This window comes from Aphelocoma coerulescens, chromosome 5, assembly GCF_041296385.1.
Source record: "Aphelocoma coerulescens isolate FSJ_1873_10779 chromosome 5, UR_Acoe_1.0, whole genome shotgun sequence".
Taxonomy (NCBI): Eukaryota; Metazoa; Chordata; class Aves; order Passeriformes; family Corvidae; genus Aphelocoma; species Aphelocoma coerulescens.
In genome coordinates, this window is record NC_091019.1 from 17,937,302 (window position 1) to 17,949,340 (window position 12,039).

At 41.1% G+C, this 12,039-nt stretch overlaps 1 protein-coding gene across 6 annotated transcripts in view; it reads left to right on the forward strand.

The window, feature by feature from the left end:
• The window catches only part of KCNC1 (potassium voltage-gated channel subfamily C member 1), a 122,943-nt gene that overhangs the window by 75,988 nt on the left and 34,916 nt on the right, over positions 1-12,039 (forward strand). For 4 of the 6 annotated variants that reach the window (XM_069016878.1, XM_069016881.1, XM_069016879.1 and 1 more), the window contains exon 2: positions 9,598-10,531. In XM_069016878.1, the coding sequence (XP_068872979.1) occupies positions 9,598-10,531 (934 nt within the window). Of the gene's footprint in view, positions 1-9,597; positions 10,532-11,877; positions 11,880-12,039 lie in introns of all 6 variants that reach the window. The other 2 variants (XM_069016882.1, XM_069016880.1) reach the window with 2 other exon arrangements.

A 12,039-nucleotide genomic window follows, 5' to 3' on the forward strand; every position in this document is an offset into this window, starting at 1 on the left:
GAAATGCCTGAGGTTTAACATCCTTATTTTTAGCCACCTTGTTAAGAACTCTGGCTTTTCAGGGAATACATCATCTGTGACATCCATCCACATAAACTGCAGTGAAAACAGGAAATCCTGAGCTCAACATTTACTGGCACTATAGTGATCCCAGGGCTTCCAGTTTTCCAGGGTGAGGAGTTATTTTGAGTGCCTCCATTCTGAGGCGCTAAACTCAACTGTCAGAGGGTAAACACTCAGCTGCTCCCAGAATTTAAATCTCTTTGGAACATATCCCACAGAGCCAGAAACTGAGGTTTCAAAATCCATGGTCAAATATGAAGTAAGTTGGTCTGTAGAGAAATCCTATTATAATTATTTTTGCTACAGTATTCCTTTGGGAGAGAAACTGGATTAAGGACCTCACCGCCGCAGGCACTGCAGACCCAAACTGCTCACCTTTGGGGCTTGATGCATTCTGGACTTTCTACTTCATCCTATATAGGAGCTGCCAGCATCATCCTACAGCGGGCCACACCCCAGCAGCTCTGGGTGAGTGTGTGTGGAAGGTGTGCAGACAGACCTCACACCCTTCCCAAGGCTGGTTTGGTAGCCAGCCTGCCTGCATGGGAAACTACTGGAGGTTGGACAGGCACTCATTTCAATTTGTCTTGAAGCAGAAGCATTATTGTCTGCACACAGACATGGTCTGGAACACACACCAAATACCTTGGTTTAAAACCCACAGGGAGAAAAGCTGACCTTGCATGTTCAGTTCAAGAGTTCTACATTCAGGGCAAAGCCTCCCTGTGTTTCAGGTGTTTCCTTATGGACTTTTGCGCACAATACTCCCACACATTGGGGGGATTCCTCAAAATAAAGGTAAGTAAGCAGGGCATGCTCGTTCTAAAGGAGCTGGAGAGCACTGAGCACCCTCTGCCTCCTTCATACCTGTGACAATTTCATTCCTCAGGGCTGGTCTGAAGCTGAGGTTGATGAATCAAACCTCACTGAGGGTGGACTCTGAAAGGCTGCAGAAATAATGTCTCCAGCTCTGTGAAAGGCTTCTAGCACCACTCCAAAAGTAGGTTTGAAAGAGGCTGCACGTCATATAAGCATAAGCATATGAATTAAGCCACCTTTGGGCAAGTCACGGTGCAGAAGCTGTAACAAAAAGGGAAAAAAATAGACCAGCAGCAAGTTAAGAGAGGAAGGAAGTGTGATTTTCTCAGGAGATAAATCCAGAACAAAGGTGGTGAGGTGAGATCCTGAAAATCCTAAGGCATGACACCACCACCATTCATTGCTACAAAACTCTCCTTTTCAGTTTAGACCAGAAACTGTGCAGAGTCCAAAAAAATGTTACCTACTGCCTAACAGAAAAAGATTGAAACTCCTACTATTAATGGGCAATTAAAGTTCCCTGGTTTCGTTTGCCATGTGTTAGTTTATGTTCCATGTATGAGATATTACATGACATTCTCAGTTTCTTTAATCCTAAGGCTTTTGACAGAACTGACAGCATAAAAGTGTGTGGCATCATCTGAAAATGAGATTAATAATTATATTGAATTTATGCAGCAAAAGCATGCGCATATGAAAACAGATGTCTAGGATTCATGGGATGTTTGAATGTTTAGTGGTTGTTAGCTCCCAAAAGAAGGAAAACACATGAGAATTTCTAAATGCTTAGTTGTCTGTGATGGATAAGACAAAAGTGAACAAGCTTAAGATGAAGAAAAGATGATCTAGGTTAGGCATTAGGAAGAAAACATATAGATAAAAAATGGTGAAGTACTGGATAAATTTCCTGCAGAATTTCTGTGATATTCACCAGTAGAGATCCTGAACAAAAGTCAGCATAGCTGCCTGTCAGGAATGATCAAAGACTGTGCTTTGGGACAGGGAAATGACATTTTTGAAGGTCCCTATCAAGCATACGTTTCTGCCGTCCCTCAGAGATGGAAGGCTTACTTTCACACTCACAGCTCCTTCTGCTGTGCCTCATATACTCAGCTGCAGGAGTCTTGGGGCCCTTTTGGATCAGGAATCTATATATGTTAAGAATTTCCCACTGCGCCATTGCTGAGCAATATGAAACATTCCTTGGTCCCACCATACTGTTCCCATTTAGTTCTCACTACCAGAGTAGGGAGTAGCAAGGAAGCTTTGCAAAATAAATTCACTTCTTTTCTGTATCAATGTTCCTATTAAATCACAAGACTTAATCTGTCCTAGATGAAACTGAAAGGCTTGCCTGTGACCCAAAAAGAACCATTCCAGCCCTTGCTCAGTGACCACCTGGCTGGCCATGTGGCGCCAGAAGAGCACTGTACATACCCCATTTCCAGTTCTCATGCAGCCTGGCTTATCCCAGTAACTACCTTGTCAAAGCACATGGCTGCCTGCTAGGACTAACATTTGAGAGATCAGCTTCTAATTTATTTATTGCAATGTCAACACCGAATAACTTAAGCATATTTTTCACAGATGACTGCACTTTTTTTTTAACACGCTGTTTCATGTCTGCATGCCACAAAGCATTCCAAGATTTTTTTGCAAGCTGTCATATATTTTTTGGCATTACATAATCCTTTGATCCATGAGCTCCTAGTGGACTTTTTATCTGACTCTAGAGCAAGCTCTGTCTATCTACAAGCCTCCTTCTTCCATTTGTCTCAGCTACAAAACATGAATTTGAATAATCATGTGAGTGAATCGGCATGTTTGCTGATGTGAGCTTCTCTATCAATTGTCTTATCATCTTACTGAAAGACAGACTGCTGAGAGGGTCATCTCTCCCTTCACAGAGAACAGCTTGGCGCTAATATCTGATTGTGCCCTCATATACCTACACCACACTCATAAAAAAAGAGCTGTATTATTTTCCCATGCAAATAATTTCCTTTTCATGATCATTGCTCACAGGATCTTGAAACACCTTCCATTAGGATTCTTAATGAAATATTGCAGAGGTTGCTTTTTGACAGTGTCCCAGCTTTTGCTCGCTTCTCCAGCGTTATCTGGTTGCTAGTATCATGTGCCTACATTTAGTCATCTGATCAGTCATACAGATTCAGTATTACTTTCAAAAATTCAGCAGAATTACTGGCATGTTAAAAATGAGTCATTTGTTTGAATCAGGGTCCATAGCTCTAAGAAAGCCCAGAAAATTGGTCTTCACATAATAAAGTGTTTATAAAGCGAAGTATTTTAAAGCAGCTTTCACTTAACCCGTACTTTGGCTGAGCTGCAGCAAAATTGTCTCCTTAAATATTTTGGTGACACATGGGCTAAACTAAATTAATTTTAAATTAAGAGTGGTTAAAGTACCATTTACAGATTAAAACAAAAACTAGCCAAAGCTTTGAGATTCAAGTCACAGATGGGCAAATGTTGGCATTTTCATGGAAGTGCAGTAGTTTTGAGAGAGAAAATCTCTCATCATCTCTTCAGATGAACTACTGTAAAAGAAAGCTGGTAAAATACTTGAAGAGATACCTTGTAAACAGAAACCATGGGTCTTTATGCAGGTCTAGCACAGGTCTCTGGGTATATTTGAATTACTGATGTTTTGTAGAAAAAACAGCTCCTATGTTGCCAGCAGAGATTTTAAACTCTTCAGAGCCTAACCTTTTCCTGCAAGTATTTACCAGTGGTTGACAAAGTGAAAAATTACTAGACTTGGGACTTTTATATTATTCTGCCCATCCACACCCCTCAGCCCTCTCCCATTCCCCAAAAACAAACAACAAAACCCCAAAACAAACTAACCCAAACACAGTGGATCTCACTAGAGCGAGGAGATTCTGGAAGCTCCATAGCACCATTGTTTCTCCTTCAGAGACAAAGTTCTATGGTGAGTTGGATGTTCTCACCTCCCCTTTCAGTCTTTAGCTTCTTGAGAAGCAGCAAACCTCCTGCTGCTCAGAGGCCCTGCTCATACAGACTGAGATGACAACTGCTTAGTTCCTCTTCTTTGCTGGTTCTACAGAACCAGGAGTGTTTTCAAGTAGTGATTTAAAAATTTTTGTCATCAAAACCAAAGCTCATTGGAATAGATCAGTAGAAAGAGATGGTGCCACTTATATAGAGAATTTTCTGATGCTTCAACAGATGTAGTTCAATCAAAATGCCACCTTCCTCTGCTTTTCATCCAGAGGTTCTGGGAAGGGTAGGATTTCCTGAATTTCCCTATTAAAGGATAGGGATTAAGAATCACTTTTAAAAATATTTCTGAGAGCAGATGGAAAGGAAAAGGCTGGCAAATCTTCTCTGAGTGTGCTGTGTTTCTTTTCTCCCATCTAGCTTGAGTAGGTTTGTTAAATGATTCTGAGCAGTATCAAAGGAGAAGAGCACGTGTCTGTGGCATGCAGCTGCTACTAACTCGCTCTGAACGTGTGATCTGGAATGAATTATGAATAGCGTGTCGTGTACACCGCTATTTCCTAGAAAACAAACCCTGGAGTTACTGAAACCTGTTGCAAAAGCCCTGCTGCTTCCACTGCCACCACACACTTTCCTTGTTGTTTCTGATCCAAGAGTGCTGCCAAGACTCGGTCAAGGCCTCCCTTCCCAGGTCCCCACTCCAGACTTATATTGGTCTGGACAGCGAGCAGATATAAGTTGGCAGACAGTTCCAAGCCCCAAAGAGTTTATTATCTCAATTAAATTTTTAAAAATAGACAAAGGATGGTACAAAAGATGCAGGCCCACATGCTTGAAGACTAAGAATGTGTCAATGGTGGAAGTTGCAAAAGAGCCTCACTCATCTGATTTCTGTCCTGGTATTTTCATCACCAGCCTTCACTACCCATCCACACTGAAGTCTGGAAATTCCAGACACCATATCAATGAATTTTAGCAGGTTACCCAGCATATTTGTGCAGAACCAAGGATAAAAAAGGTTTCTTATTTCCAAGACCAGAACTATCTAAGACATGCAAAGTAAAGTGCTGCTTTAGAAAACTACTCCCAGAAGTAAATAGCAAAACCTGTGTATTTAATGCTGTCTGGTCCAATCCTCAGATCTTTTATCTAAGCCTAGCCTCTAAATCCTCATGTATTAGAAGGTTTATTTGGGTTTTTAAGGCTGTCGGACTTTTGTTTTCTTTCCATGCTGAGTGGAAAGATGCTGGCTAATTATTCATGAGTGGCTACGTCTGATTCCATTACCTTGCTCCTTTTACAGCCATGCAAAGTCGATGTGAAACATTACTGGTGTGAATTAATTGGTACTTCATATTCCCACTGCACTGGCAAAAATTGCTCAGTTAGACATAAGGCAGAGAGAAGAGATAGATAGGTAGATAGGTAGATAGGTATGTAGGTAGGTAGGTAGGTAGGTAGGTAGATAGATAGATAGATAGATAGATAGATAGATAGATAGATAGATTTAATCAGAGGCAATATAAATTAAATTATTAAATTCTCCACTTAGGGGCATGACACCTTTTAGACTCTTTCAAAATAAACTTATTAAAATATAGCCAGTATTAACAGAAATTATGCAGGAGTGTAATTTCTTCTCTTGCCAGAATGAAAACATTTTAATGTAACTTACATTTTAATCCAAATCTCCCCCTTTAAATCTCCTCTCTGCCTTCACTTATGGTTTTTGTGGTTTTGGACAATCTGAGATTTTCCTTTGTTGGTATTAGAGCCAGAAAAAAAGTGATAGCAGCAGCATTTCTAGTGAAATAGAAATCATTCATATGTCAAAGAAAATAAAAGAGTTTTGATCCCTTCAAACACTTCACCTAGGTATTTTCTTTAATTATAGAAAATTTTAGATGCCATTATGTAACTCAACAGCATGTGACATCACTTCTTAAAATCCTCACTCTTTTCCCTCAGCCCATTCAGGTGCTAGGAAGAAAAGAAACTGCTGTAAAATGTAAGGAGAAAGAAGACTAAGAACCACTAAATTATTCAAGAGCAATCCATTGGTTTGATTAGTTTTCAGACCATTAGTGAAATAAAAAGAGACAGACTTATTTTCAAAGACAATAGAACACCTGTGAGTCCCAAAGTCTTCATCAGATTTTATCAGAATTGCCTGTCTCTGGGTTTGACAAGTTATCATGTTAGGCACGATGGGTGAGCTCTTTTGGCCTCTGATGGTGGGCCAGAGAGAACTTTTTTTGACACCTTTGGCAGAATGAATGCTGGTCTCCCTAGAAAAGCCTACTCGCTGTTTTTTGTGCTCTTAGATTATGCTTACAGTTTGCTAAATCTCAGATAATTAACAAAGAAAAATACTCAGAAGAAAAAAAGTGTGAGAGCAATATGAACTGGGGCTCACAAATGTACATCTATGCCAATGATACTTGTGGTAAACTGCTAAATTCCTGTGTTCCAAGAAGCTGCAGGTGATAAATCTATCAGAGAGGGATGCCAGTGAACAAATTGTCAGGCCTGCCAGGCATTTCTACACTTAAACTGGAGAAAAGTTAAATTGGAGAAAAAAATACTAGGATTCTTCCTGTCAATACCATTACTCAGACATAGTTTTATGCAATCTTGAAAGCAGACTCTTTCAAAGCCACAAAGTGTACAAAAACATGTCCATCCCTGGGAAAGGATGCTGTTAAATACAGATAGGTGGAAGCAGACACTTCACACTCATTTAGGAGGTGCTTCCTGCTCTGCTGAAGTGGGGACTAAAAGCTCTCAATTACCCTCTGAAGCCAAGGTGTGCGTACACAAGGGCTAACAACGAGAGACATCATGGGCGTGGTGCTCTCTACCGATAACGCTGCCAGCCTGCTGCCTGCAGAGAACTTAAATGCCCGGTCAGAATTGGTTATTTGTTCCCTTTAATACAGCAAAACATCAGTTTCAAGATACTTGCTGTGCAAGGTCAGCCTGAAGGTTGTCCTAAGCAGGTAAAACTCACTCAGGAGATATATTCGTATACACCAAGAGCAGGATTGCATTTGGAGTCAGGATAAAGAAAGGGGCCATCTTCACAGACCCCCCCTAATAAGCAAAATAGTTTTAGTCCCCTCTCTCCTTCTTATCTCTGAGTGCTACCTGTCTTAAGGAAGTGTCAGCACTTCCTTCTGCAGCCTGAATTCTCAGAGCTCTGTGACTCCAAACAACAACCTGCCCCAGGCTGGAATAAAGCAGACATGCTTAGGCTGCTAGGAACATCTTCCTTGCTTCTTGGTGCAAGATGCTTTTTGTTTCTCATTGTACTCATATACAGACATTTAATCTCTGAGTTTTATTGGTATCTTACACAAAATTGCTTTGACCACTTAAAAGAGTCCTCAACTTATTTTTCAGGAAGACTGTTTATATATTAAAGCCAGTAACATTTAGATAAAAGCATATAGAACCTGCATACATTTATATAGGATCACAAAGCACATGACCAACACCACCTATTTTACAGGTGGAGAAATGGTGCATGGAGAAATTTCCCTGTTTAACAGGAGAATCTGGTAAAAAAGATACCCACAATCCTGCTTCTCAGTTTCCCTAATCTGCATATTGTTTATCTCCCAGATATATTAGGCATTGATTTTAGCACATATCAGCACGTATAGTAGCTCCTCACATAGCAGTGCTGTGAGAACCTGAAGTGTTTAGGGAAAAATATTGTTTTATTTTTTAAACCTGTGGCAATGGTTCTGATCTCTTTGGCAACAAAGCTGGATTTGAAAAGCAGAAGAGCCTGTTTCCTTCTGTACTCCTCCAAGCTTATTTGCTCTTACTGGCCAAACTCTGGCACAGGCTTCCCAGAGAGGCTGTGAGATACTCACACCTGGACTAGGCAGGACCAACCTGGTCCAGCTTTGAAGTTGTACCAAAGAGCCTCCAGAGGGGCCTTCCAACCTAAATGGTTTTGTGATTTTATTCTCTTCCATTTTCTTTGTATTCTCTTAAATGATTCATCTCAAACTCTGGCACATCCATGTTTTTGACTTTGTGTGCTAATATGGATGGTCAAGTGTAATTCTGCACTAGGTTTACCCAGGAAAGCAGACAGGAGGAACTTCTTGATTGCAGGAGAGTTTTGATAGTTTGAAGCATAGGTTACTTTTAATGGGTCTATTCCTTTGGCAGCAGTTTTGTTCGGATTGTTGCACTTCATTCACTGGCAACACACAGTTAGAAGAAACAAATTCTTTTTAATCCCTGTGTTGGCTACACAGTTGAAAAAAGGGACACTATGAGTAACAGGAAACTAAAGTAGTATTTGAATAATATTTTAGCTATCACAGTTGCTCATGCTCATGAAGACAGGGAAGTACCTTATATGATATCTCTTGTCAAGGTGACACACAAGACAAACGAGAAGATAACGGATGTAGAGAGTGGAATGGCAAGAGGTATAACCATGACCGTCCTACTCCAACACACAAAGAGACTTAGATATATGCAAATCACTTAATTGATTAAAGGAGGATTAAGCAGAGCAACTGTGGTAACAAGACTTGTGAATTTTGGCCTGACTGCACTGGCTGTATCCCTCAATTATCATGGAATGCAACCAAGAGATCTCCTTTAGGCTGAGGAAAGACTGATAAAAGCTGAGAAAGCTGATCAGCGTGGAGAAGAGACAGCTCCAGGGAGACCTTATTGCTGTCAACAAGGTCTCCCTGTCAATACTTAAAGGGAGCTTATAAGAAAGATGCAGACTGACTTTTTAGTAGGCCCTGTTGCAACAGGACCCAGGGTAATGGCTTTAAACTAAATGAGGGAAAATTCATACTAGAAGATATTTTTTTTACAATGAAGGTGGTGAAAGAGGCACAGATTTCCCAGAGAGGTGGTGGATAGCCCATCCCTGGAAAGATTCAAGGCCAGATTGTAATCCAACATCCTTTTTTAAAAGATTCATCTAATTCTGGTAAAATTCTTATACTGTAATGAGAATCTCTTCAAGAAAACTGTGTCTGGTGAAAGCCAATAGATCTGTCCTTTGGGATCAGATGACAGGCTTACCTGAAAGCTCTTCCTTACCCTCCCTATCCCCCACTCCCAAAAGTTCTGGAGAAGGGAACTGAGAACAGAGGCATTTGAGAGGTCAGTTTGATATGTGACTCTTCTCAACCTGTGTCTGTGGTTTGGCAAGAAAGTCTGATGATGCCAAGAACTTTGCTCCTTGCTGTAGAGCCCACCTGAGAATGCCACTAGTATTTACTAGCACCTTTCTGAGATCTGAAATATCACAGCTCTCACTAAGCTGGGAGCAGCCATGATACTGCTAACACAATGCTGAGAAAAGTACTGCCTGGCAGTTGTCCTAGAAGGTGTGCTCTCTCTTTAAGGCAAGAGCAAGTTCAGGAAGGTACAATTTCAATATGTCCTCAACATTAAATCCCACAGAAAGGCCTGAGATTTAAGTGCTTGCTCAAATTTACACTCACACTAACGTGCTGTCTGTATAGGAATGGATTTTAGCATGTACTTATATACTGCTTTCCCTCCCAGGCTGAATATTAGGCTGTCTTTGCAGGTGAGACTTGGCATCTTAAGCCCACAGGAAGAAGGCTTGGCATTATCTTTACATTTAATACAGCTCGTGTGTCTCCCTGATGTTTCAGAATGAAATCCCTTGTACTTAACCTACTGTTTAACATTTCTCTCATATCTTTCTTTCCACAGTATGTGGCATTTGCCTCCCTGTTCTTCATTCTGGTCTCCATTACCACCTTCTGCCTCGAGACCCACGAGAGATTTAACCCCATTGTGAACAAGACAGAAACTGAATTCATTGGGAATGACACCCAGGTGCGGCACTACAGGGAAGCAGAGACTGAAGCCTTTCTCACTTACATCGAAGGTGTCTGTGTGGTCTGGTTTACATTTGAGTTCTTGATGAGAGTCACTTTCTGCCCAAACAAGGTGGAATTTATCAAAAACTCTTTGAACATCATTGACTTTGTGGCCATACTGCCTTTCTATCTAGAGGTTGGACTCAGTGGCCTGTCTTCCAAAGCTGCTAAGGATGTCCTGGGCTTCCTCCGCGTAGTCCGTTTCGTGCGAATCCTGCGAATTTTCAAGCTGACCCGCCACTTCGTCGGGTTGCGGGTCTTGGGACACACCCTCCGTGCCAGCACAAACGAATTCTTGCTGCTCATCATATTTTTGGCATTGGGCGTCTTAATCTTTGCCACGATGATCTATTATGCCGAGAGAATAGGTGCTAAACCAAATGACCCTAGTGCCAGTGAACACACACACTTTAAAAATATCCCCATCGGCTTTTGGTGGGCTGTTGTCACCATGACGACCCTGGGCTACGGAGACATGTATCCTCAGACTTGGTCAGGCATGCTGGTGGGGGCCCTCTGCGCTCTCGCTGGTGTGCTGACCATTGCCATGCCTGTCCCTGTCATTGTGAACAATTTCGGAATGTATTACTCCTTAGCTATGGCTAAGCAGAAGCTACCAAAGAAAAAAAAGAAGCATATCCCGAGGCCACCCCAGCTGGGATCCCCCAATTATTGTAAATCTGTCGTAAACTCTCCACACCACAGTACTCAGAGCGACACTTGCCCACTGGCCCAAGAAGAAATTTTAGAAATTAACAGAGCAGGTAGGAAACCTCTTAGAGGAATGTCCATCTGACCGTTAACCTCCATCCCGCATAGTGATTTAAGATTCAGCCAGACTGCTTTCTTAGAGCAATGGGTAGCACATTTATCCATTCTAGTCCCACCATCACACAGTGAATAATATGTGTGAAGTCTAGGTTGCAGGGACAAATGGTACAGTGGAGGCTGATCAGCAAAACTAAGGATGAGAGCATGCTCTAGGAGCCCAAACTTTGGTCCTGGTTAAGGGCATACAAGTCTCAAGATATTTTGGAAAGCTGTAACATCTAGTGGAAGAATTTTGAGAGTTCTACAGCTGTGTTGCTGGACTGTGTAATGCATCTCAGAGGCTCCTGAGAGCTGAATGCTTCATAGAGCAGAGTAGGAGCCAAGTACTCAGCAATTACAGAGCTTTCTGACAAAACAGGGCTGGAATTCGAAACAGCCAGATGCTTTCTCATTTGTTCCCATTTGGGACCTTTCAGCTGTTTTAAATGGCAGATATTGTACATCTCATTACAGAAACTAGGTGCCTAGTAAGTTGAAGGGACAACTATACCATCATGCATATTCATGAGACAATCCCGTCTCTTTCTGATGATTAACTGCAAAGTAGAACAACAGCTCAAATTCTTGACACTAATGCAAAATGACTCACTCTGAGACAAGACTAGATGTAAGGATGTTTATTCCATGGCATGCAAATCAATCTATTCTATAATATTCCACTAGAATTTAGCATTTAGAACTATGAAGAGTTTTGAACCACATTTTCTAAAACATGCTCCTTTTGCAAGTATGGGTTGGTGAGTTACAGCTCTTTCAACCTTCTAGCAGCAATGGCCAACTGGAAAAGGTCTGACTGGTCATTACTGGCTGGTTTGGCCTAAACAGTGATTGCCTCATTCTTATTTTTAATTGTACTGATTCATGTTAGCAATAGGTGAAACTAGAGCAAAATTAACCATACTAATTCTACTGGGAGGGGAGAGGGAAATATAAAGAATACTAGTCACCATGGAATATATTATAATATCCCATGGCTAGTGGTTAATTATGGGAATATCTCAGTTCTATGAGACTCCTATAGCACACAAAATTACGGGGCTCCAATTTGATTTTTTAAACCCCATAATCTACCTCTACCCATGGAATATCACTATTTATTCTATGGAGTAATTTGAAAGTAGATAACCCTGTTGAAAACAATGCCAACTTCATTTTTGGCAGATGTTCCAGCCAACTTGCATAGTAGACATTCTTCAGCCTTTTCCAAATATCCCCCTGTGTTGTATTAGAAACGACAGATCGCCAGCCAAGTGTTCTCAACCGACATAGAGTTCAAAAGAGGTGTTTTGGAAGAGCTAGCATATACCTATGATGGTCTTGTGTTATCATTTTTTTGCTTTGAAGAAAATTCTGATTTGTTACTCATTGTGAGTGAGATATTTTCTCATCATCTCATAGCCATGCATGTTGATGTCATTGTGAGAAGCACAAAGAAAGTGAA